Source organism: Eptesicus fuscus, chromosome 6, assembly GCF_027574615.1.
Source record: "Eptesicus fuscus isolate TK198812 chromosome 6, DD_ASM_mEF_20220401, whole genome shotgun sequence".
Taxonomy (NCBI): Eukaryota; Metazoa; Chordata; class Mammalia; order Chiroptera; family Vespertilionidae; genus Eptesicus; species Eptesicus fuscus.
Genome location: NC_072478.1, coordinates 30,036,285 through 30,063,467, shown reverse-complemented (window position 1 = coordinate 30,063,467; position 27,183 = coordinate 30,036,285). Strand labels below are relative to the sequence as shown.

Sequence of the window (27,183 nt, the reverse complement as noted above, 5' to 3'; positions counted from 1 at the left end):
GCATCAAACCATTTTGGATGAATCCGTTTTTTATATTTTAAAATCTTGATTGTGATCTTTAGAATGACAAAATAATGGCCTCCAATGACATACCTTGAGACCATGTCAGACTCCTAATCTCTAGAACTGTGAGAGAATAAACATGTGTTGTTTTAAGCCAGTTTGTGGTGATTGGTCAGTGGCCACAGGAGAGCCACACACCCAGAACAATTGGTGACAGCTCTTTCCCACGGGTCAGACTCCTGGGACCCAGGAACCTGTCCCCACCGCCCCACCTTTCCAAGAGGCCAGTCCAGCCTCAGCCAAGGGAGTCCAGCCTGCAAGCTCTGACTCACCTCTCTCCTCAGGGTTGCAAATAGGGGCTTCATTGAATGTCAAAGTCCTGGGTATCTGGGGTGAGGGACAGTCAAGAAAATGTAGTCCAGCCGAAACCGGTTTGGCTCAGTGGATAGAGCGTCGGCCTGTGGACTCAAGGGTCCCAGGTTCGATTCCGGTCAAGGGCATGTACCTTGGTTGCGGGCACATCCTCAGTAGGGGGTGTGCAAGAGGCAGCTGATTGATGTTTCTCTCTCATCGATGTTTCTAACTCTCTGTCCCTCTCTCTTCCTCTCTGTAAAAACTCAATAAAAATGTTAAAAAAAAGAAAAAAAAGAAAATGTAGTCCAAAATACTGGAGGCTGGAAGGACTTTGCAAGCCAGACCTATAGTTGTCCAATAGGAGGGGGTAGCCCTTGTAGGATGTCAGATCCCAGTCCAACTTCCTCGCCCCAGGGCTCTCAGCTCCCCTTAGCCTCCTACCCCCTCTCCCACTCACCTCTAGGATCCATGTGGACTTGGCCCAAGGGCTGTGAGCAAGCTGCCCTACTCCCCGTCCCAGCCCTGCCTCTTGGGCCGTAGTAAGTGTCCCAGCCAGCATGCTTCGTCCCAATGCCCACATCACCCATGTCAACAGCCCAATTTGTGCAAAGGTGGAGTGGCCTTTCCAAAGACACAGTCCAGGTATCACTCCCGGAGGGACCAGGGAGGCCTGGCCAATCCCCAGTCAGATCTGTCTGTATGCCTTTTCCTTGGCACCCAGCGAGTGGCTATGAATTCTAGAACCTCACACTGGCACTGCAGCTCTCACCGGGCCCCTGCCTAAACAGCCTAAAACCCCATCTGCCAGAACCCAAAGACTCCTAGACCCACCAAAGTTGGGGCCAGGGCCCCCCCTCTGAAGCAGGCCTCAAGTAATTGCAAGACCACGGAGGAGCCAGGACAGATGCATGTTCTCCTGTGGGCGGGGTTCTTCCCCAGCATGGAGGGAACAAATGACACAACATGGGTTCTAATCCAAACGCACTTCTCTTTATTCAAACCAGGGTCAAACTGGTCAGTGGGGATGCCCTGAAGCCACATGCGCGGGAAGTAGGCTGACAAGACCTCCTGGTCCTTGATGCAGTTGGACGCGGGGTGGTTGTCAGCCAAGCCAGGCGGGTGCAGCCCCCATGGTGCACTTGCAGACACCGCCAGGCAGATCAATCGACAAAAGCAAGGAATAAACAAAAACGAAACACACTCAGTAGATTGCTTTTTTAAGCTCCAGAGTTTCTGGACCAACGAGTCCCAACCCTCAAAGCCAGGAGTACGGGGACCAAAAATGCCCCTCACTTCCACCAGTGCCGACAGAAACCCTGTTTTAAATTAAAAAATAAGCCAGTATACATTGTAGAAAATTTATCTTAAAAATCTCACAATTTGTAAATGTATATTTTTTTCTTTAACATAAAAGTTTACAATATACGGTAAAACAAAAGGCTCAGGAAAATAATTTCAAAAAAAAAAAAAAGGAAGAAAAAGAAACCTGAAGTTTTGAATTAAAGCTGAAGACTTTTTAAAACCCTGTTGTTGAACCAGTGACTTTTTTTTTATTGTGCTGATGGGTTAGAGAAAGAAATATATTTAAAAACTTCAGTTCAGTCACCCACAGCCGCCTCCAAAAGCCTCACGTCTGCCCCTCCCCCCAAGGTTGAATCGCGATTTTTCTGCCAAGTTTGTGATTGTCACGAGTTCACAAGTTTCGAATCCTGGGTCTCAGCCATCTAGCCGCCTGCGTGGCACCAGCTAGCTAGCGTCGGTAGGGGTGGAATCCTTGAACATTGTGGTTCTGACCTCGTCCGAAGCCACTTCCACCAGCAGGGGGGCCCCCGGAGCCTGGCACTGAGGGGCCCCCATAGGAGGGGGGCTGCTGGCTGGGGTCTGAGAAACCCTGCCCAAAGCCGGCCAAGTCCTGTCCATAACCTGCAGGGAAAGAGTGCAATGAGTGGCCGGGGGAGCTGGTCCCACTAACAGGACCCAGGGTCCCGCTCCCACCTGCTATCACTGGGCCCCCAGGAGCACGTGTCTCCAGAAAAGCCCACCCTAAAACCTAGCAGGACCCTGTCTCCACACGGAAAGAAGAGTCTATGAGATCTCGTGGACCCATGGTCTGTCCTGTCTGATCCTGGCCGACCCCCACTTGTCCCCAAAGACTTAGGGCGGGAGCCCTGGTGGCAGAGCTGAGGGTCGGGAGAGACCTTTGGGCTTGGAGACACATATCACCTGGCCCAGCTTGGCGGACCTTGGGTTCCTAGAAAGTCTGTTCTCGAGTACAATGCAGGGTGAGCTCAGGCATGACTTTCAGGATTTAAGGAAACATCTAATCTGCCCTAGCCTCCCTCCAGGATGCACCTCAGACCCCAGACGGTCCTCCCTCCAGAGTTGACCCAACCTGGAGGCTTCCATAACAATGGGAGTGGGCAGGGACTACATGCGGACCATTAGGCTTCAATGACTCCAGTTGGCTGCACCTGCAGAGCCCATCTGGGTGGGGCAGGTCCCTCTCTAAAAAGGACCCTGACCCTGTACTACTGGCCTTGGTGGGTATGAAGACACTTCTGGAATGAGGGGCAGCACTGTCCTCGCTCCCTGCCCACCCGGACCACACACTTTGGATGAAGGCCATCCCAGGGCCCCCGGATTCCCAATCGGGGGCACACTCGGAGGCAGAGCTCCTGGGTCGTGTCCCAGAGGGCAGTGTGGTTCCACCCCGCCCGGGACAGCAGAGGAGGCAACGTCCGGTGCCCGGGTGCAGGCAGGTGAGGACCGTGCATGAGGAGGCGCCACCTACCTAGGCCATATCACTGCTCAGCCTGACCATAAGAGTGTAAACAAAGTATGGGCCCGAAGCCCGCCGGGTCTTGAGAATAGGTACCCAGGCCTGGCGAGAGACGAGACCAGGGTGACTACCCCAGGGTGGTAGGGAGGGGACACACTCGAGATCATGTACACCCCCACCCAGGGCCGCTCACATGTCTGCCGCCAACACGTCCTGTTCCAGGCAGGGTCGAGAACCCACGTGCTCAGTGACCACAGCCCTGCAAGGCCCCGAAGGGAACAAGAGTGTACGATGCAGGGGTGCTGGGGGCATCTGGTCAGCTGGCGGGACTGCATTTGAGGGTAAGAGTGGATTGATTTGCAGATATTGTGGTCTTGGGTGACACACAGTTCACACCAAAACATGGAAAACCAAGGGCTGAAACTCACAGGAGACCTGAATGCCCTGGCCCCTCACGGCAGGCAGGGGACTGACCCCGGTGTGGGGAGAGACCCAAGGCCACACCCTGTCCTCATAGGAGTTCCCCCACTCAGCTGTCACCTTGCAGACCCGATTCAGAAGCACCTACTCCACGACCAGCCCCTCAAGTGAAGCACAAAGCCGACGCCAAAGCCGGAACCTGCCCCAGACCAGAGCAAGACCACCCAGTTGACACTCTTGCCTGCGCTCTGCACTCGGATAACCGAGGCACTGAAGGGACAAGCCTGCAGGGGATGTCCTCAGCCCAACAGCAACTGTAGCCCTCGCACCATTCTCCTAGGGGCCCAGTCATAGCCTGTTTTCCAAACCCATAGGCCTGGGATCACCTGCTGTGCAACCCATGCTTTTCTACGATTAGTGCCCTGGCAAAAACCCAAGCAACCAAAATCCCGCTTGACGCTTGCTTGTTCCTAGGTCACATGAACTCTCCAACAACTCCCATATCTCAGACCACCCGACCCAGAAACACTGGTGGGAAATCCACCTGTGAGAAAGGAAGTCAGGGGGAGGCATGGCCACTCACCATACTGACTGTAGGGGAAGTCTGGCTGTGCCGTTGGGGGCTTGCTCATATCCGGGGCAGCCTGAGAGGGAGGCGGCGGGAAGGCCAGAGGTGCTGCCCCAGGAGTGGCAGGTGGAGGGGGGACCCCTGGTGGCGCAAACTGATCTGGCGGTGGAGGTGGAGGCCCATAGCCAAAACCTGCAAACAAACAGGACAGAAAAACAGACACCATGCTTGCCCACGGCCCAGACACCAGGAACCTTCACAGGATTTCCATCTGAAACACATGAGCGGCCAGGCCCTGAGGATGAAGGGTAAGAGACCAGCAAGAAAACTGTGGGCAGCTGGGACAGCAGGAGCTGAAGCAGGCCCAGGAACTAGGTGCCTGTGGTGGGTGCTGGCTAGTAATTCACTGCTCAGGAATGTTCACTAGAAGGACAGAAGTCAACCATCCAACACAGTCCAATCCATGTGCTTTGAGAAGACAAATGTCACACCCAATCCATGTTTCATCCTCAGGCTGCAGATAATGTTCCTATCCACCTCTTGTCTTGTTAGAGCAGACACACCTTTTCTCTAAAGAGCCACAAGGCAAAGTCATCATGAGGCCCTGCTCCAGGCCACAGAACTGAATTGCCCAGTCCTCAGCCACTGGCCACTTGTAGTCACTGAGCTACAAATGTGGCTGGTCCAACACTGCCCCCAAAATGACACACCTGGATCCCAAGGACTTATTAGTAAAAAGACTGTAGGACCCTTTATGTTGGTGAAATGATATATGGCCATCTGAGTTTTGTGAGGGGGATTCCTCTTTACTATGGAACCCAGCTCCTAGAGAGGGGGAGAGAGAATTGATGTGAGAAACATCAATCAGTTTTCTTCTGTATGTAAGCCAACCGGGGATCAAACCTGTAACCCAGGTATGTGCTCCAACCGGGAATCAAACCAGCTACCTTTGGGTGTACAGGATGACAATCAACAAACCACTCCAGCCAGGCTAGGCTGCACCCTTTTGTTCTGAGGGTACTGAGGTCAGAGAACCCTAACCTTCCCAGTGAGTTGGATGCGCTACACCCCAATCTTCAACCACAAAGTAAAGCACAGAGGAAAGTGAATCAAGACCTGAAGCCCCTCAATTATGAATCACAGAGATTAGGTCTAGAGACCCATTCGAGGCATGACCATGAGGAAGAACAAGGTCTTTGTGCTGTGACCACTCATGCGGCCGGCCCATAAGGAGGCCAAAGCCAACAAATATGGAGTCCACAAGGCCAGCCCATCCTTTTCCTCCAGACAGAGGAACCATGACAGACTTCCGACTGCACCCCCAGTGCGAGATCTAGGTAGTCTATAAAAGGTGTGCTGAAAAGACCTCCCATGGCCCCAGAACTTACTGAATTGTGGGGGGGCGCCGTAGCCCTGTGGGAAGCCCTGTGGAGGAGGGAACCCTCCAGGAGGGGTGGACACAATGTAAGAGGTGAATGGCGGGGGTGGTGGGGGAGCTCCTCTTCCCGCAGGGGGCGGTCCGTAGCCACCTGGAACACAGGACACAGGGTGAGGGAGAACATGGGACACACAACCCCCACCTGCCCAGACCCAGGCCTGCCGGGGGCCCACTGCACTTGGGATTTTGTCATCTTCCCGTTTCCAGAACAAAGACTTACCAATTGCCTGTCCTGCTGGCACCCACATTCCTAAACCAGAAAACAAAGATGCGGATTGGTGTTGAGTTAGACCAATGTCACCAACTGGATATCAAGCACTGCCCTGCCCTCGTACTCTCATAGCATGATTGCTATCATTGGTGGAACTCTCCTGGAGCCCCTCTCAACATGCCCTGTGATCCCAAGAACACCAGGTTTTGCTGTCCATGCTCTCTTCCACAGGGGAGGATTCAGAGAAAAGCCATTGAGTCAATGGCCCTGGCTCTTAAACAGAACCGTCAAAAGGGATGGAGGAAACACCCATAGATCAGAGACTCAGGTGCATGTGTGGCATCTCAGGCCTGACTACCGGCCAAGCATGAGTCCTTCACCTGCTGGTGGATGAGTGTCCGGAATTAGTAGTTTACTGGAGCTGTTTCATTTTGCAATAAAAGCAGGTTTTAAAAACGAAAGCTCTGGAGAGAGCAGGGATAAAGCCTTGAAATGTGTAGATAGCTCTGCAAAATCAGGGGTGTTGGGTGCCTTGGGTACAGACAGGCCCACTTGGCCTCCATCTGCTCCTCTTGGGACGCTGCCACTTATTTGGGTTTCCAACAAGGAAGGAGGCTCCCAGATCCTATCCCAGGGCTCCCCAACCCATCCTTCCAGGATATCCTCAACCGCTCTCTGGACCACACACAGAGGACCCAACAGCCCAGCTGATGTCAGCCCAAAACCTGGGGAACAGAAAAGACCCAAAGAACCCAAGAAGCAGGAATCTCCTTCTAGCCAGGTGAAAACCTCACCTGCTCACCATCAGTCTCAAAACCCACCAGGTTATCCTGACCTGTCTGTGGAAGAACCTAAGTAAACCAAACCTAAGTAAACCACCCCAGACCGCAAGGGCAAGGATGCTCACTGCAGCCCTGCTGGCCCAAACCTCAAACATGGACTTGGCCAGGACCCAAACACACCACTGAGGACCACACCACTCTTGAGAGGGACCCGGTAATAAGGCAGAACCCAGGGACCCAGGGCCCAGTTGAATAGGGAGCCCCACCTCTATCTGCATGAGCTTCCTCATGGCCCACCTCTGCGCTAAGTCTGGAGAAGTGGGTGCAGTAGCTTGTCCTGGAAAGAATCTTACCTTGTGGGCCATATCCTTGCTGCCACGTAGGTGGGGGCTGGCCTGCCCAGCCATTGGCGGCACTGGGCATGACGCGGCTGCCCCACTGGCTGGCCCCTGGCTGTCCAGGCACTTGACTTTTACTGTCGCGAGGTTCAGCCCGTTTAACCTCCACCTAGACAAATCGAGGTCTGGTTCAGGGGGACGAACGGGTCCCGGGCCCCTTCCCTTCAGACACACCCTCAGGTAACTTATGACTACACTTAGCATCTTATTATAACTTAAAACTAAATACTTAACTATATACCTTATTTAGGCCAGTAGCTTTCTCTTTAAAAAGTTTTTTTTTCTGTTTTAATTATTATATTTAAAAAATGTTTCTCAGGTACAATAGATGTGACTGTGACATGCTAAGCCCTACGTGCTGCAGAGCAGGGACCCTTGAGCATTTTATGCATGACAAGGGTCTCTCAGTCAAGGTAAAAGAGCAGTGTCCTCTTTCAACAGCCTCATAAACCCAGGACAGAGACCAGGGCCATTCCAATAATCATAGCCCTGGAACCACTGAGTGGCAGGAGCCCGCCCCTGGCCGCATCATGGTGGTGGGGGATCTCTTGGGAGCCCACCCACCCTGCCTGCACCTTCAGCTCATACCTGAGAAACACAGTTGGTTTACTTAGGTTTTTAATTTAAAATGTCTAAAGGAAGATAAAGACTTACCTTCCCCAGGCTAACGCTTAAAAAATCTCAATTAACTCAAAATAATGTCAGAGGGAATGGATATGATAAAGAGCCTTACATTACATCTAACAAAAAGTAAACAAACATGCAATAAAATGGACATTTGGATCAGTAAGCAATCTTCATACTGTGTTGGGTCAGCAGCCCAGGACTCTTCCTCTTTGGACATGTCAGGAGCTACAGCCAGGGGAGAGGTCAGCATAGCAGGAAGTGGTGATTACCCCACTTATGCTGCTCATTGCCCGATGGCAAAAAGATGCCCCATTTCCAGAGTTGTCTCAGCATTTGAGAATCCTGAATTTTTTTCTTTTTGGATAAATTTTAGTAAGTGGGACAACAGATCCACATGGAGTCATACTTGGGGTCTTAGTCTGGTGAGCTAAATAACCATTATGTATCAGAATTCTGTCAGTGCTCCCTTAAAACAGAGGCACAAAAGACCCCTCTCCCCTTCCTGATGCCTCAAGGCCACTCCTCTGATGGGAACAAAGTTCCCTTAGCTAAAGGTATAACTGGGCAGCAGAACCAAGGGAGAGTCAAAGAGCTGAAGCTGAAGGGTCTTCACACTCTCCTTAAGGAAATTTGTCTCCTGCTTACAAAGGAAAGCAGCCCCTGTAATTAAAAAAGGTCCTTTACTCTCCCCTCCTATGGGAACTCAAAAGTCACTCTACTCTGGTGTTAATTAAAGTGGGACGGGAGCCTGTTAGTCAGAAATCCCCACTGAAGAACTGGTGGGGATTAGTGAAGGTGCTGTGACAGAAGCCAGACTCCAGCCGGCACGAGAAACCCTCTTAGTGTCAGCTCTGAGCAGTCCAGACTCAGATACCCTGCATCCCACAACCAGGTGGCTGGCAGCCTGGAGCAGGGACAGATCGTGCACTTAGCAGACCTTTCTGCTCCTGAAGCAGCACCTCACTTCTTCCAAGTTTTAAATGTCACAGGACCTTCAACTATTGAATGTGGACTCCTCTGACCTCGTGTTCTTAACTGGTGTGTATCCTTGAAGTCCTTAGATGGTTTAAACTAAAAGCTTCAGTGAGTTTTGGGATGAGGTATGTGTCTCCCACTTAGTTGGGTTCAAATGGGATTAAGCCTGCAGGGAAACCTGGGCACCTGGCAAGTATGAACGGCTGCCCTGTTGAACATCAGGGAGCAGGCTACCTGGGCAGACCCCAGTGCCATGCTTCCTCCAGTATCTCAATCAGAAGGGCTGGGCATGCTGAACCGAATGAGGAGAAACTGGGAACACACACCAACGGGACCAATAGGACTGCCGCCGGGGTGCGCAGAGCAGGCTTTACAAGGACCCAAACAGGGATCCTACCAAAACGTGGGCCCCAGACTTTGCTAACTATAAGGAATCCCACACGACAGAATTTCTGCCAGTTACTCATTTTACTGTTAAGTTTTCCAAAAACTCGAAGGGCCCAGACAAGTGAGTAATTATGGGCCACTTTCTGACAGTACCTCCAAGGCGGCAACACAGTATGAAGATGAAACAACCAGAGGTCACTTGACTGCATGGAGTTAAGTACTATCGAGAGCATGTGGTTGGTACCAGAGTTTCACAGTAAGTGACCCAATTAAAACAACCAATCCTTCAGGATGTTTACATTTCTCTGTTTTACATGAAACCTGTTCTCAAAGGTTGGCTGCCCATCGCGGGTTGGATGGAACAATTGGAATACAGTTCAGACATCTGAAGGAGTGGTCACTGGAACCAAGCCTGAGGCAACCCGCAATGTCACTGGAGGCCCACCGCCCACCACCCAACAAGTCTCCAGAGGTCCAGGTCCCACCCCACCGTAGAGGGTCCCAGCACCTCTCACCTGGACCTTTTCTATGAAGGAAATTTTGTTTCCAGTGACATCCCTCAGTTGCCTGAGACTTGGTTTGGTCTTAAGGTAAAATAAAACTACAACTACACACTTTTTTGCCCATGATGTCGTGAAAATGCATGTTGACAGCCTGGTCCACTGATTGTTCGTCCTCGAAAGTAATAAATCCAAAACCTAGCCAACGACGAAGAGTGAATCAAGGTAGCAGGGTGTTGTGACACAAAACAGGATGATGAACAGTATTAGGGACGGGCCGAAGGATCAACCCAGGGCTTCAGCGAAGCAAGTGAGGGAGGGGGCTGCAGGCCTATCCAGCAAGTGAGGCAGGGGGACCCGCCGGATGCCTGGGCCCAGCTCGAGCTGGGGTTCCAACTGGACACTTTGGAACAGCCAGGGCACCTCTTAGGGAACAGCAGCCTGAACAGCCCAATAGCGAGGGCCATGAAACATGGCAGGGTATGCCGTGTTGGTGCTAGAACATTCTGTGGAAGGTAAGTACAAAGCAGGGAGCAGTTGAGCACTCCGCCTCAGTCGCAGATATCCTGTGGATGCACTGTTGCTTCGCTGAAACCCAGGGTTCTCCCCCTCGGCTTGCAATGTGCTTTGCAGCTAGTGCTGACAGCAGCCATATATTGTCCTAGGCGTTAACAGTACGGTCTATACCACAGTTAGTGCCTCGCTAGGCTTATCCAACACCGTTGGGTAAGCCCAAGGAGTCCTGTCAAGGTCACATACGTATGTATACAGGTATCTATCTGCACACATCTATGTAATAAAATACACAAAGATACAGGCCACAGCGGGTTCCAGCAGGTCAACTCTGCTGTCAGCAGCAAGAGCAAGAGGCACCATGTCATCAAAGAAAATTTTAAACAGAAAATAATTTAGCATTTTCCAAATGCAAGGAAGTGGCAGTATAAACGAAGTTTGGTTGGTCTGGGTGAGCGCGACCACCCGGCTAACGTGGCGTGTCTGGTCCTCAGTCTATTGCCCTTGCTTCCGGGGCCCATCAGCTTTGAGCACAAAAGGACACATGGCAGACAGCTGCCAGGAGATCCCAAAGAACAAAATATGGGTGAGGGGAAGTGCCAAAGCCAAGAAGGGGCTGAAGATGGGCATGGGGAAGGGGCACAGGGACAGAGTTCTGTGGCAGAGGCGTGGAAGTAGGGGCAGGCCTGTGCTGGAGACCACCTGGGAAGATCACAGGTAAAATGGCGGTGGAAGGATGGAAACAGAGAGAAGGCAGCTCAGAAAGTCAGGTGACAGACTAGCAGGGTGGGGCAGCTGGGATGCAGGAGCTTTTGGTCTTGTTCTCTCTGCATATGCATGCACACAGAATCTACATGTGGCGTGTGAGAGAAGAAACGGAACCACGACAGCAAAATTGGAGAGGAGACAAAGCTGGTGGGAGGGTGGGGAGCTGGAGAAAGGGATGAGGAGCAAAGATAGAAGCAGGACTGAGTGGGCCAGAGGTCAGGGGTTGCCATCTGGCAGATACACGCAGAACCCCCGAGACAGGGACACTGTCTTAAACCAACAGGAGAGGGTGGGGGATGATTCAGAGCCATTGTGAAAGCTTCTGCAGAGTAAGGTAGGAAAGAGCTGTTTCTGGGACACCTGCAGACCAAGTGCTTCTCTGGGTGGTGCTCCTACCCTCTGCTTGCCTAGCGCTCGCGGAAGCTCACGGGGACTCGCAGAGACCTACAAAGCCAGGTGGCTGAGGACAGTGTGCACCACAGGGGAACGCAGGACCAAGCCCAAAGTTCTCTCCCCACCAGCCTGTCCTGCTTGCACCCCCAACCCTGGGCCCAGGGTGAGGACCGCAGGTGGCCTGGGAGGGGGTGAGCGACCTGGGGAATCTAAAAGCAGCCTCGGGATCCCCATGTCCTAAGGCTTCACAAGATCAGAGGCAATGGTGAAACACAGCACGGGTGATAAACGCATATTACAAGGTAACATTTTCTCAGAGTGCAGGAATATCTGAAACCACAGGGCTCGCGAGGTCCATTAGGGCACAAGAGGCGGTGACTCGTGGGTAAGGAGCCTGGGGCGGGACGTCTAGGGACGCGTCTGTGTCAAGAGGCGACATCACCACTGAGGAAGCGGCACAGAAACACACTGAAACTTCGTTTACACCCCACTGGAGCAAAGCCCGCTCCCTCCTCTGACTGCAGGATGGCCTGTACCTGTGTGATATAATTTAGCACCTGGAGAAGAGAAATCTAAAGAGAGATCGTTAATCACAAAAATTCACAGAGAGAAAGGAAAACAACTTACTTAATATTACTATATTTACTATGGAACACTTAATATGTCACTAAGCATGTACGTCTATGTTAAAATTAAGACTATGACTTAACAGCTTAATCAACATGAAGGGAGGAGACATTACTTAATCATGGAGTAAGAGGATGGAAGTTCAAATGGCAAACTATTCTCCAGCATGGCGGGCGCATGCTGCGGACGGCAGCCCAGCGCTCTAGGGGTCTCCGCAGGGCAGGGGCTGTAGGGCCTGGACCGGCAGATCAGCTCCTGGCCAGGGCCCAAAGCAGCTGATGAAACAAAACAGATGGGCAGGGACAAAGAGCAGCAGCCACACAAAAAACAAACAAAAAAAATAAAACCACCAAACCCAAAGGGCATGGATGTCAGGTGCTGGCTGGCCCAGGCCAGACGTGCAAGGTGGGCTGCCCTGGAGGGGATGTGCCCTTCCTCCCACCAGCCCCATTGACTGAGGAGAAAAATAAGAAAAACAGGAAAAAAGCATGAGGTGAATAAGGGAAACTCCACATTCAAGCTGAGCTGTAGCAGATCTGGCCTGACAACGTGAAATGAGACTTCTGACTACACTGACATGAACTGAAGGCAGGAGACAAACTACACTGGCATGAGCTGAAGGCAGGAGACAGTCTTAACTAAGGAAGGTCACAATGGAAAAGGACACAAGTCTTTCAATGCACATTAAAGAACAGAAACCATGTTCAAATTCATGTCAAGTTGTAAAAACTTTAAAAGAATGAGCCAAAAAAAAAAAAAAAAAAAAAAAAAGGACAGTAATGTCTGACCTTGGGGAGCACAGACAAGCTGGGGGCTGCACAGGAAAAGCCTACGTTTTAATCGTTTGTCTCCAAACCACCCTTTACTGAGACAATGCTTGCTACAACCACCACCTAATTGTGAGATAGTTTGCCATCTGAGGGGGAAGGTCAAGGACAAACTCCATCTCTTTTACCTCGAGGCCTCTGCTTTTCTGCGTCGTAGATCATGACCACTTCTGTGACCTGTAAGAGAAAACAGCTGTTTGAGGAGCTGGATGCCACAGTGCCTAAGAGCACCTCTGGCGAGGACAGAAGTCCCAAGCCAAATGCCTGCTGGGAAGTCTCCAGTCTTGGGAGTCCTGAGGCAAAAGGCTGCCTTCCAGAGAATGATGGTCCAAGACTTATGAGGCCAGAGGCCCAGGCCACCACTCCATAGGGGAGTTGACAGCCAGGAGACGCATAGGGCATCTTCCCTATTCAAAATGCTAGGATGGAATGACTCAGAGCACTGGTGCTTCCAGGACCTCCCTTGGTCAGTGGCCTGGTTGTCCTGCTGATCCAGCCCTCATTGCCCTCCCCCCCACAACTACTCCACTCAATAAATATGTCCCTCATCATGTGCTCTGGCACTCCTAAACCCTGGCCACTCAGCCCTCGCACACTCAATACCTGACAAACACAATACAGCAGCAGGCGGGGCCACACCACTGACAGGGCATTTGAGCAACAGGGGCCTGTGCAATGGCCCCATGCACACTTGCACCCTAGCCCAGTTTTTCCCTCTGCTGGCCCCATTAGAACTGAGTTCCCTGTATGACCCTGATTAACTCTAACCCCCATGAGATTCTAAAGGATTTTAACCTCTTCCAGAAAACAGGATCATCCCTGGGGGAAGGTCTGTACCATAGAGTTAACAATGAGCAGGACACAGAGCCAAACATATCCTGTGAAGCCTGGCAGCCTGGAGGTCAGTGAGAACTGCCAGAGGAAGCAATGGGGTTGGGCCACGATCCCCATATAGTGAGGCTCATGCTGCTAGTACAAGAACCTGGGAATGGTCTCCACTCTGGAACTCCTCCACCAGGCCAGGACCCCCTTGGCTGCAGCTATCAGGGGTGGGCACCATGTTTCGGATCCTGGGCAGGAGGAGCTAGCTGGAGGTCCCAGGTGAACCTGACCTGGAACACAGCTTCCTGTCATTGAGGGACAGAAGGCTGGCTTCTCCCCAACACTCCCTAGTGCCTCACAACCAACCGGAAAGCCTCCTGGATGCCGGCCTGGCCAGTTTACATCGGCCTGGAAAAGACGTGACTACTCTCCTGGATGGTAAATGGCCATGAAGGGAAAGGATGGGCTCTGGTTGCTCTGTTCTGGGGGCGTGCAGGGCAAGAGGGCAGAGCCACCAAGCCCACTCCAACTAGGCCAAGTTGAGCAGCTGCTGCCTGGATGCTGCTGGTGCAGGAACAACTCACCACTCCGAATTTCTTGAAGTATTCCCTGAGCTCTGTCTCACCACAATTGTGAGGAATTCCACCAACAAATATCTTATTTGATTTACTGTTATCGTTTCTGGATCCTTTCTGCTGTGTCAAGAAAGAAAAGTTGGTTAGATCATGTGGGGAGCCCTAGCATGACCCCCAGGGTTGTAAGTAAGTGTCTGCACGGGTTTGAGAGCCACTAAAGCCACCGGACACTCTGAAAGTTCCAGGGAGTCCAAAGAGAACCAAGAATAGCATTTTCCCAGAGACCCAAGACAACCGAGTCCAGTACTATGGTAGCACTATTTCAAATGCATTTTAAAGTTGACTGTAGTACTGTGTTCAAATATTCTGAACTACAACAGTTACCGAACTTAAAGGTCTACACTGTAAAACAAAGGATTTCAGGACAGTAAGGAAGATACCTGGGGCCTCCATAATTAATACTGGTTTTCAGATGGTGATTGAGGGACAGAAGGCTGGCTTCTCCCCAAGTGCCTTACAACCAACCGGAAAGCCTCCTGGATGCCGGCCTGGCCAGTTTACATCTGCCTGGAAAAGACGTGACTACTCTCCTGGATGGTAAATGGCTGGTTTTCAGATGGTGATTTTCAATCTGTTGACCAAAACCTCAGCTCCTGCCCTAAAATGCTGCCCCTCCGAACCCCCTCCACTCCTAATACCCCTTCTTTCTACTCAAGGAGCTTATGGGTTAATTCGTCCCAACTGCTCTTGATTAGCAATTTTGGGGATGAGTGAGGGTTCCACAGGTATGCAGATTATGGCCTGTGCCTATTCTGTCTTAAGAAAGCTGCCAAGAGACTAAAGGACCGTTAATAACCAAAGGTAATCTGAACCCTGATTCGAGTTCAGTCTGAAAAACTGTGAAGGTTATCTGTAAGACAGTCATAGAAATATGAGCATGGCTGTGTGGACATGGGTGACATCTTAGGCATCTTAGTTGACGGGATGGGGATTCTGTGGGAGGCTGGACTTTGAAGAGATGCATGTTCCAGAATTTAGGAGTGGTTTATGCAGACAGAGATGAATATTAATACAGATAACTGGAAAATAATAAAAACTGATTAATCTAGTTTTCTGTAATTTGTAAACTTTTCTAATAGAAATTTGGAAAAATAAAAATGGTTTCAAGGGTCTGAGGCTCCTCCCAGCAGCAGCTGGGATCCTGCTAGAAATGCAGATCTCAAGCCTCCACTTAGATCAGACACACTTGTGTGTGGAGCCTGTGTGCAGCTTCTCAACAGCCTCCAGCCTAGTTCTGTTCAGTAGGGCTTTCTATGAGGACGGAAGCATTCTGAGTGACAGCCTTCTCTGAGAACTGCTGGGTGGTGGAAGGGAAGATGTGGGTGGTGAGTGACAAAGGACAGGTCTGTTCCAGCTGACCCAGCACCAGGGGCCACACACAGCTCAGAGAATCTCCAGGAGTCACCACACTGGCTGTTCAAGCGACCAGCCACCAGGTTTGTGTCTGGAGAGGAGCGGCTGCAGAGCTGGCAGGTGGAAGTCTCAGAGTTAAGGATGACCAGGCCACCAAGTAGAGAGAAGTGAGGGAGTGGGAAAAAAAGTTCCTCTCGGCCCTTTTGGCAGGCTGAGAGTACTTGGGGCAGATAAAAGCAGATGGCTCCGATGATAAACAGGTGTGAGCTGTCATTTTTTTTTTTAAAGTAGACTAATAGAAATTCTCTTCTTGGCTACAAGATAAAAAAAAATTTAAAGTGTTGAATAAATCTGAGCAATTTTCAGCTGGTCAAGTGTCAAAGATGACCTTCAGTCACTCCTAATCTTAATAAGCAAAAATTCCAGATCAAAGACACATGTTTGTCTAACCACGATGCTGTACATCTGAAACTAATATAGAATAATATAGAATGTAAATTGTAATTGGAAACAAAGAAACAAACAACAAAGGCACATGTGTCCTTTAAACTGGCTGTTGAACATGCAAGGTTGCCCACCCAGCCCCTTACCCATCCTTCTTTTGGCCGCGTCCTCTCTGGCTGCATTCCCCGAGGTGTACATGGCTTTGGGTCAATCTGTAGGAAGTTTCAAATGAGCCAGTTGTAAATATGAGGTTCTTTTCTCTAGAAAAAAAGGTGTCAACAACAGCAGCCAATAGCACAGCACACTAGCACTTGCAATCAATTCACACCATGTCCATATCCATACCCTGCTCCAACCTCCAGTCTGAATAGAGAGCCTTAATCCTTTTATTTTTTTAAAAAATATTTTTATTGATTAGAGAGAGGGAGAGAGATATATAAACATCAATGATGAAAAAGAATCATTGATCGGCTGCCTCCTGCACGTCCCACACTGGGGATCGAGCCTACAACCCAGGCATGTGCCCTTGACTGGAATTGAACCTTGGACCCTTCAGTCCGAAGTCTGGCGCTCTAGCCGCTGAGCCAAACCGGCTAGGGTGAGCCTTAGTCCTTTTAGATCAACCCCATAGAAAAGAGTCTTTCACATAAACATCTACAAAAGCTCAAGGAACCCAGTGAGCTGAAGGATAAATGACAGAGAAAGGGGCAAGGACCTCAGCTGCAGCAGGACTTACATTTCGACCATCCAGTGTGTGTGGTCTGCTGGCCAGCACTGTGCCCACACAGTTCGGGTCCTTAAACTTGACAAACCCGAAGCCTCGAGATTGGTTGGTTGTCTTATCTTTCATGATCACACAGTCCACAACTTCTCCATACTGGGAGAAGTAGCTGCGAAGAGTCTCTGCTCAGAGATCAGGACAGAAACAGATACACACACCAGAGCGTTAAGCACAGAATCACAGCTGGCATGCAAACATACACACACACACACATACACACACACACGTGCAAGTGCTGCTCTTTTTGATTCATCAGCCTAACCTGGAAAGTAACTAGCCACTTTTTTTTCAAATCTCATTTTACTTGACTTTTTATTTTATTATTTTTAAAATCTTTATTGTTCAAAGTATTACACGTTCCCTTTTTCCCCCATTGACCCCTTCTAGCCCGCCCCCTACAACTAGCCACTTTTAAAATACATATATATTTTTATTGATTTCAGAGGGGGGGGGGGTGGAGAGAAACATCAATGATGCCAGAGAATCACTGATCAGTTGACTCCTGCACACCCCCACAGGTTGAATCTGCAACCGGGATATGTGCCCTGACCAGGAATCACACTGTGACATCACAGTTCACAGGTCAATGCTCAACCACTGAGCCACACCAGCTGAACCAACTAGCCACTTTTACTTATTTATTTATTTAAATATATTTTATTGATTTTTTTATAGAGAGGAAGGGAGAGGGACAGAGAGTCAGAAACATTGATGGGAGAGAAACATCAATCAGTTGCCTCCTGCACGCCCCCCACTGGGGATATGCCCGAAACCAAGGTACATGCCCTTGACTGGAATTGAACCTGGGACCCTTCAGTCCGCAGGCTGAGGCTCCATCCACTGAGCCAAACCGGTCAGGGCAACAACTAGCCACTTTTAAACTGACTCATCAACTAGTTTGGGGGCAGAGGAGGAAGATAAAGGATAGAGTACATCATGTCTTCTTATAAACTAGAAATGCTGCAACTGAGCATGGTTTTGACAAAGGCATTCAGGATGAAGGCCACTTGACAACCAGCTTCTTCTTGTTACATCTGAACTCAGTGACAATGGGCAAAGCCCTAGCCACCGCACTTTGCATGCTAACAGTCCTCCTACCTCCAGAACCTACCTCAGCCTTGAGCTAGGAAGCTCCAGTCTAATTTCTCCCTCAATTCTGCTGTGAAACATCAGGACGAAATTAACCTTTTCAAAGTCAATATTGCATTCCCTCTGCCCTCTGCTAATAACCAATCAAATGCCCTTTTACCCCAGAAATCAAAACAATAAATCAATGAAGAATTAAAGAAACCTGAGGTAGTAGCAAGAGACGAATTCACAACACAACTTGAAGACCAAGGTCAGCCTGCCTGCAACGCCTGGCATTCAGCCATGGCACCTACCTTGGGTGGTGCTCCAGTCAAGACCGCCCACGAAGAGCTTCCTGCAATTCAACAAGAAGACATTTAGGGTCAAATGGTTCTTGCCTTAAAGATGCTGCCCATCTGATCCATCCCAAGACAGTAATTCACACCACAGAAGTTCACACAAACATGCTGACGTTGTCACGGTCATGGCCATGGCGCTCAACAGCCACGGCCATCACCTGGCCTCACTGACTACAGATATGAAAAATGACTCTAAGACTTGCCAACACGGCAGGGTGAGTGTTATAATGTAGTAAAGACAATATGTCCAGAATTGTACATGCACGTGGAAAACAACCACAGCAAGTCCCTCCTCTAACACTCTTGAAATATTGTTTATTTGCAATCAAGATCTGAGATCACAGAGGACAAACCAGAATGACAGCAGGGGTAGGGGAAAGCCTCAGACACCCACCATGTGATCACGAGCCAGGACCCACAAATCATTAGAAAGATCCCCAGAGCTCCAGACCCAGCACTGGAGTCCTAGCCCACATTCCCCCACTCCAGGGTAGCCTGGGTTGTACTTTCAAACAGTCATACTAGAACTTTCAGGAGGAATCCCACACCGTCCCTGCAGCCTACCTGCCTTGTGTCTGCACAGCCCTCAGCAGGTTCAGAAACCAGAGCCCCCCTACTACCCTCAGGGAGGGCTCCACACTGCTAGGACTCAACAAGGGAGGGCTGTGGCAGCGCCTGCCTTTTCCACCTCTCACACAGCCCTCCAACTGGCTGGACCTGGAGTGAACCAAGGTGCTGCAACTGTTCCAGCTTTCACAAGGGACTATGCTCACCTTCCTCATCCTCAGCATCCTTCTGTATCATTCTAGCCTCCCAAAGCCCTGGAGACAGGTATGACAGAGGAGGCAGGGAGAGAGGGCTCCAGCAGCAGTGGTGGCAGCTCTCCATCATTCTTGTTTCACCCAGGAAAAGGGGACACTACCACTTTCATCCTCGGAGCTGGACCTAAACACTAACTGGCGGGTCTTCAGATGCTGGCAGGGGGCCCAGGCCCAGTTCCCACCTGAGACACAAGGACCCTGCAAGGCTGATAACACTACTGCCTCCTGAGCAACCAAGAGAATCATCTGACAGGGAGCTTTGCCCTCCTCCTAATAGAACCCTCAAGGTAACAGGCACACCTGTCACCTCTGCTCCATCTGGTGACTCAAGCCTCAGCATGCCAGTCACTGGCAAAATGCCTGTGACAGCAGGACTGTCAGGGGCTTCTTCCAATCTGCCTTTTCTCTAAGGAAGGGCAATTTATATTTAGTGTGTGAGAAACAATTTCCCATAACCAGACAGGTACCCACTACCATCCTCAAAATGCCAACAAATAGGCCACCACCGGTCCCTAGTTGGGGAGGGCTAGAAGGGGACTCAGGATGCATGTGGCCATAGATGTGCTTCCAGCATCTTAGAAAGGGAGCTTGGTAAAAACAGGTTTCAGGGAACATGCTGACCAAGCAGCAGTGAGGCTCACATTTAGACCTCATTAACTTAAAACCATGTCTCAGGCCACCTGCCTTCCAACAATTGGGGGTGCAGGGTGAGTGCCTCCATCTGTGCCCCACTCCCCAAGGGCTGTCCAGGCACTGCCCAAAGCAAGCTGTGACTCAGGCCCAGCCTCACTCAGCATGCCCAACCCCTTGAGGCCTGGAACCCAGTAGGGCAGTGATGGGCAACCTTTTGAGCTTGGTGTGTCAAACTTCACCAAAAAACTGAGCATAACTCGGGTAGTGTGTCACTTTGAGGAAAAAACATTATTTCGCAAATGTTTCATCCTCGGCATGCGGCCGCTGGCGGCCGCGTGTCATCAGAAATGGCTACGCGTGTCAGTGCTGACACACGTGTCATAGGTTCGCCATCACTGCAGTAGGGGCACAGGGCCTCGAATGACAAGGGCCAGAGGCTGGCTAGCACTGCTAACTAACTGCCTGTTTGTCCAGTCCTTTGAAACAAGAACAACCAAAGGTTTGCTATGGAAAAGCAGCTTCATGCAGGAAAGCGATCTCAAGAATTAAAAAAAAAAAAAAAATTAAAACAAAACCCAATTCACTTAGAGAACACCAGCTTCTATTTAGCATTGCATCCACCAAAACAGAAAAGTAATAAACTGTTGCCCATCCAAGAACCCCAACCTCCACTGCCCACCCGTAGAGGAGGAACCCGCCAGACCGGTCCAGGTTCCAGCCTTCACTTAAATTTCAAAATTAGGCATTAAGGGGGAAAAACTAGAAATGCCATCACCCACACAACTGACAGAACTTGCATCTGCTCTGTGGATGGATAATAACATAACATCAATACTGTGCTTTCCAATTTTATCACTGTGCTGTGTGCACTTAAGAGAATATCTCTGTTCTTAAAAATGAAACACATGGACAGGTCTACACAAAGGGGCATCATGGTACCACTTCCTTTTGAATACTTCACAATGGGGCAGAATGTTAGCCCCTGGAGAGTCTGGCTGGATAAAGAATATTGGGAACTTTTGTTACTAATCTGTAACCATTCTGTAAATCTGAAGTTATGAGATTACAAATTAGGAAATTCTCATTATTGAGTAAATGCCAGGATTTAGAAACAACCATCCCGTCACGTCACGTAGGCTGAGACACTCAGCAAGAGGTGCCTCTTATAAGACCATCATCAGCTTATGCAGAGGGAAGAACACGGCACGCCTCCATGTGGGGCAGCGTTGTGCTGCACACTTTGAGTGTTTCCACTTCCTTTCCTCCTGCTCTGAAGGCACACTCTCGTGGTCTGCACACGGAAGGCTCCACAAGGTCCTGGGAGGCCAGCTGACTGTGGTGACAGGGACCTTTCTAGAGCCCCAGCACAAAGCCCCAACCTCTGAGCCTCAGTTTTTGTAATCAATAAAATGAAAAGGGCTCTGGGTGCCCACCTCACAGGGCAAGTGAGAAACAGGCGACCCAGCACCCCAGAGACTAAGGTCCCCACAGGATGAGCCCAGACACAGTTCCCCCTGCCCAGGAAGCATGACCATCCCTCGTCAACACTGACATGCAGCCCTGGCACCAGTGGGAACCCTGTTCAACCCACCGGCTGTCCGGGGGCAGCCCACACAAACTCACTTGGCACCATGTGACTCTCAGGAGTAGATGGGCCTGTACACATGGGATTCTGCAGATTAAGGGATTAGCCAACCATGCCGGCTCCCTTCTCCAGCCCTTCTCTGCTCTGAAGGGTATCATTACTCAGCTGAAACTGGATGTCAGGGCCCCATAGACCCTGCACTCCCCAAACCCACATGCAAACTTCCTGGCTCTATCAGGCCCTCCCAGAACAAAAGTCTGGTTCCCAAGAGGGAAGCAGACACCACCAGCTGCTGGGTGATCTGAGAGAGGTTGTATATGATCAGCACATTCACTCTGAAGGCCTACACCTCAAGAGGGGGCTGGTGGCTTCCTCCTGGAAGGGGCTCTGCACAAGTGACTGAGGACCAGGCTCCGGTTAATATTCCCATTGAATGTTTTTGGAGGACTACCCTGCTCTTGCTCTGTGGACTTCAGGGCAACCTTGTAGTTTTGGCACCAGGAAGTCAGTCTTCAGTGGCTCCCCCTGGCTGGGACCGACCACTGTGGGCTCTGCCCTGGAAGCATATTGGCAGGCTCCGGAAAGTTCCATCCAGCTTAGTAAGAAAGCCACCCACAGGCAGCAGGTGGCAGAGGCAGAGGGCCTAGACCAGTCAGTTGTTGGGCAATTGACCACTTCTTCTTAGAAAGCATCCAACCCAGAGCCTATGTTTGCACCTTTCTGGTCTCTAGTGGGAACACATTAGGACTCCTTAAGTCTGTCCTAGTTGCCCTGCAGGAGGCAGGCAGCCCTGGCCCATGGGCCTCACTCCAAAGCCCACCCTATGCCAGCCCCTGCCCTCTACACTCAGGCTTCCTTCCTGCCAGCAGGGAAGAGCACCCCCTCCCAGATGACTATGGGGGCTGTGTGACACGAGAAAACCTCAGGACTAACTGTGCCGAACAGTAAGAGGAGCCCCTCCACTGCCCTATTCCATACAGGACCAATGTCCTCCCCAAATCATGACCTCTCTGAAGCAAACCGAACAATGACTCTCCCACATCATTGGGCCATCAGCACAAACAGGCATTTACAAGTATAATCCACTGCTCCTGGTCCCCACCCTCCCAGGCCTTAACTCAAGGGTATCCTGCTTCCAAAGTCTCTCCAACAAAATATTCCAGAAACACCAAGGACTCAAGCACTCCGCCTTGGGACCACTCCACATGCCAGCACTCAGCCAGTGCCAGGCTGCAGACCGCTGAGGTCACCCATTTGCAGCCTCTCTGGGTGAGCAACCGTGGGCTCACCCCACATCCCCAGTCTTTCCTTGAAGTGATCCCAATGCAGCGTCCTTCCTTTCCTTGCAACTCTGCCCTCAATGACATGTAGGTGTCCCGTCTTACCAGTCCCCAATTATGCAAATAGGACCACGTGTGCCAGATAAAATCTTCCTCACTTTTCTCCAGTTCCTGACACAGTTTGGCTGGATGGAACAAAGTGCCTCTGGATGCCTCTATCTGTAAAGGGAGAGCACTCCCCCAGCACCCAGGAACATCAAGATGGCAGGCACCCTCAGATGTACACCCACAGACCCCAAGGGAGAATCTGAATCAAAGGACCTTTCTTTAAGTTGACTTTCCAAGGTTGTAGCAGGGGAAGGAGGACCTCAGCCCTGTCTGCTCAGCAGGATCCCCAGCAATATGAGTGCCTGTCACTGAAAGGAATTCCTCAGAAGAGAGGACATCTGGCCATCCATACATCAGCTACACAGGGCCATAGGTGACTATAGGTGACACCCACTATTCCTGTCAAACTGCTATCCTCAAGACCTAGCCCTTGCTCTGCTCTAGCTGACTGTGACAATCAGGACTCTAAAAACATTGAGTAAAGCCAGTGGTCTCACCCAACTTCCATTCTCCCATCAGATTTCATGCTGAATTCTTAGCCAGCTCAGGTAGTCAAGAACTAGAGCAGCTCTTCCTTCAAAGACAAATTCAGTACAGACCAGGAAGGAAAGGTGCCTCAGGCATCCACACATTTCCTGAGGCCTCCACAGTGTACCCACACATGTGGGTCTGTCAAGGAAAGGGAGTGGCCCCTCCTACTGTCAAGTACTCCCTAGGGAGCTACTGGAGTGGTGACCAGACACCAAAGCAAAGGAGGTCGGAGGTGAGGGTGGCTGTTACCAGATATCATTCAGACCTGCCATATCCTGATAATGTCTGCCCTCACTTGGATCTGAGCACAACCTCCCACATGGTAACCACTCCAAAGTCGCAACCATGGTCCCCTCACAGGAAATTGCAAGAGGGCCCATTGCCAAGGAGCCTGGTTAGCACAATTACATAGCAAGGAGGTCAAAATGGACCTGGGATGCCACATCCAACGAAAACAAGGTTCCTATATAAAATAGAAACTTGTTAGTACTTTTTGGCAACAGATTTTTACTTGCAAAACAATAAACGTTTTTGCGACACCTGTGATTTACAACTTTAAAACTCAGGCTGTTGGGCAGATTCACCAGAGTGGAAGGCAAACATGGCCAAGCAGGCCCTAGTCTGAATCCTGGTTCTGTAGCCATCCCAAGTTGCCCGAAGGTCTGGAGAGTCCAGACCCAGGCTGGGACCGAAGAGTTGGGACAAGTTGCGGGGGTGAAATGCCTGGCATCCCTGTCTCCTCATGGGCATACTTGAGGGACAGCCCTCATGATCTCCAGGCTTCTCCCTTCCCTAACCTTCATCTCTGCTCTCTAGGTGAGAAAGAAAGGCAGCCCAGGCTTGAAGACCCCTGTACTCTGGAAAGACATGTGCATGTGCATGTGGATATGGTAAGCCTGCTAACTCTCTCCCCACCTCCTAGTTTCCTGTTAAAAGTGCTGCAACTTTTCATTTACAGAACACAGTCTTCTAGTGCCTGGCAGGGTTCAAACACACACACACACACACACACACACACACACACACACACAACTGTGAGCTAAGTGCTTTCCTCCAGGGTCCAGTAAACGGAATAAGGTTTTGGGGTGTGGGGAGCCCACAAAATGCATTTTACATCCAAGGTGTTCCCAGTGGCTGGAGCCAGATGAGGGCCTGGTGATGCCAGCCTCCCACCAGCAAACAATGACTGACTCACCAAATCAATTACTTTGTAAACACCACATCTATTCAAAGCTCAGGGCACCAAGAAATATACACATGGCCAGGGAAAAGCAGCACACACTGTTTTGCCATCTTCTTCAGAGAAGAATCTAACTGTAAAATTATGCTGGTGTAGTGGGAGCTGGTATCTGCATAGAAAACTGGAGCAATTCCCTCCACTAGGGCAGAACCGCATTTTCTAGCTCCTTTGGGATGGCTTCTCGGATCTCATCTTGTGCAGCATTAGGCAAGGTTATAATTAAGGGGAAACTTAGCTGTAATAAACCTGCTCTGATAGCAGCGCCAAAAGGAAGACCTCAGAATCAAGGCTTTCTGCCCACCCGTCCGAGTTTTCCTTTTTCTTTATTTTAAATACACCCCTGGAGAGTTTCGGTGGGGGGCTGAGCGAAAAGGGGTTCCATCTGCATAAAAACAAGTCACAGACGCGATGGTTGCGCTGACCGGCCCCCGTGACCTTGGCTCGAGGGTCCTCTGTTTATGACCCTTCCTTGTTCTTAGCATTTGGGGGAGATAAGAGTGGAAAGGGTGCGATGCCGCCCAGAGTCTCTGATGGGAGAAGTTGGGCGGCTGCAGAACTGGAGCCCCTAGTCGGGCCCGCCACGTGCGCTGACCCACCAAGTTTGTGCGCGGACTGGGGGCGCCGCGAAACCCTCCAGGTTCTTGTTCCGGTACTCCAGGAGAAACACCGGCACAGGGGCGCCTGGGGCACCCAGGAACGTACAGATTCCGGTTTGGAGTCTCCCAGCGGGAAATCCAGGCATGGAGGGAGACGGGGAGCCTCAGAACCTCCAGGTTCACGCTCGGGGTACCCCATGGTAAACTCGGGCACGGCGGTAGCAGGCCCCGCCGGTGCCCCCTAGGCTCCCATTCGGGAGTCCCCCAGCGGGAAACGGGCGCGACGGCGACGGCGGCGGCGTGGACTCCCTCCCCCCCCCCGCCCCTCTAGGCTCCTGTTCGGGGTCCTCCCGGGCCAAGAAACAGCGCGGACCCTCAGAAACCCCAGGTTCCCACTCGGGGTCCCCCTCCCCCGGCTAGGAAGCGGCAGGATCCCGGGCTGCGGCCCCGCGGCGTGACCTTGACGGGCCAGGCGGCGTCTGGGAGGGGGCCGGCCGACGCTGCTGAGCGGCCCGGCGAGTCCTCACCCTATCTCGTCGGCGCCCGAGTTGTTCATGGCGGCGGCGGCGGCGCTCGGAGTCCCGGGCCTCCTGGCTCGCTCCCGCCTCCGGAAGGTCACTGGCCCCGGCGCCCTCCCCACAGCAGCGGCCCGGATCTGCGCAACGGCGGCGGCCGCGCTGCCTCCTCCCCTCAGCGCCAACCCAACAGTCACCGCGCGCCCCCGCGCCCGCGCCGCCGCCCTGCACACGACCGGGCGCGCTCCCGCATAGGGCGTCAGGGGGCGGGGGCAGGGGTGCGCCCGCGTGCGTGCTGTGTGCGTGCAGGCGTTCGTGCGTGCGGCAAGGCTGACGCAGCTCAAACGCCGCGCGTCGAGCTTCCTTCTTGGTGGCTGCCAACGTCGCCGCGGGGCATGCTGGGAAGTGGAGTCCTGCGCTTAGTTGTCGGCCTCACCCTCTGTGGGGAACGCGCGCGGGCCGAGCCACGTGCTTGCGCGTACGTGCGTGCTTGCGCTGCTGCGCTCTGGAATAGACACCACGAGGCGCAGGCGCGTCTGTGGCTTCCTTGTTCAGTCTCCTTTGGGAAGCGCCAGAGGCGCTTTGGGTCAGCTGTGGGTACAGGCCACGCCCGCCCCCCACCGGGCCACCATCAGCTTCATGTCTGTCCCATTTCTGCGCCTTGGCTGTGCCTACTGCCCTGATGTCCCCATCTCACAGAAGAAGAAACCAAGGGTCAGAAAAGCCCAATCACCTGCCCAAAGTCACTCAGGGGAAGAACTGCAATTAAATCCAACAGTTTGCTAAAAATTCATGATTATAAAAACAATAGAGGCCCAGTGCATTGATTCGTGCACCGGTGGGGTCCCTTGGCCTGGTCTTTGCCCTCTCCCAATCTGGGACCCCTCAGGGGATGTAGAAGAGCTGGTTTCCGCCCAATCCCTACAGGCCAGGCTGAGGGACCCACCTGTGCATGAATCCATGCACTGGGCATCTAGTATTCATATAAGATCTTTGGTTAATCTCTTCCCGCCCTCCCTTCTCCCCCCTACCCCCTGAAATTCATTAGTCTGTTCCATGTTTCCATGCCTGTGCATTGAGCGTCTGTCCCCCCCTCCCCACTGTGGTCAGTGTGCTCCCACAGGGGGAGTGCTCTTAGCCAGAAGCCCGGCTTTTGGCTGGCTAGCCTAGTGGTGGTGGTGGGACCCGACATCCCCCAAGGGCTCCCAGACTGAGAGAGGGTGCTGGCAGGGCTAAGGGACATCCCTGAGTGCATGATTTTCATGCACCAAGCCTCTAGAATATAGATAATGAACCTCTACCACATGACTAGTATTGTTTCTGCCCTCAATTGTCCACACAAGATCATCCCCTCTGATCTTGTCCACCACCACCCCTGACCCCAGTCACAGGGCTAGCAGCCCATTAAGCATATAGAACGCTTTAAAATTCTCTTGTGGAGGGCCACCTGAGACCGGATAGGCTTCAGACTAGAAACTAGAGGCAGGAAAGTTAAAATAAGGAGCCAAGGCCTCAAGCTCTACCCCTCCCCCTTCTCTATCGTGTCTGGAACATCACAGATATGACCTTCACTGAACACCTGTTCCCCACTTCCCCCTTCTCAATTTTCTGTAATTGAGAGGTCCAAAAAATATCGCTGTCTGGAAAGGAGGAGCATGGACGAGTGGGATAAACAGTGTTTATAGTCACCCCACCAGTGTCAAAAGCAGAGGACCAGCCCTAGTTGGTTTGGCTCAGTGGATAGAGCTCAGCCTGTGGACTGAAGAGTCTTGAGTTCAATTCCCGGTCAGGGCACATGCCTGGGTTGCGGGCTCCATCCCCAGTAGGGGGCATGCAGGAGGC

The 27,183-nt window shown here is 51.5% G+C and overlaps 1 protein-coding gene across 15 annotated transcripts; it reads right to left on the bottom strand.

Moving 5' to 3' along the window:
* Window positions 1-1,325: 1,325 nt before the first annotated feature.
* DAZAP1 (DAZ associated protein 1) lies at window positions 1,326-25,540 on the bottom strand. Of its 15 annotated transcripts, XM_028159537.2 has the most exons (14): window positions 25,354-25,540; window positions 17,988-18,028; window positions 16,561-16,727; window positions 15,971-16,036; window positions 13,977-14,087; window positions 12,699-12,747; window positions 9,558-9,640; window positions 6,909-7,062; window positions 5,783-5,812; window positions 5,513-5,653; window positions 4,140-4,316; window positions 3,330-3,395; window positions 3,149-3,238; window positions 2,214-2,280 (listed from the first exon to the last, which is right to left on the bottom strand). In XM_028159537.2, exons 1-13 carry the CDS (start codon window positions 25,380-25,382, stop codon window positions 3,159-3,161), a joined length of 1,194 nt encoding a protein of 397 aa, XP_028015338.1. In that variant the 5' UTR covers window positions 25,383-25,540; the 3' UTR covers window positions 2,214-2,280; window positions 3,149-3,158. The 15 variants fall into 15 exon arrangements, with proteins under 15 accessions (XP_054573532.1, XP_054573533.1, XP_054573535.1 ...); XM_054717557.1 differs by lacking the exon at window positions 3,149-3,238 and having other exon boundaries at window positions 1,326-2,280; XM_054717558.1 differs by lacking the exon at window positions 3,149-3,238 and having other exon boundaries at window positions 1,326-2,280; window positions 13,977-14,084.
* Window positions 25,541-27,183: the final 1,643 nt, after the last annotated feature.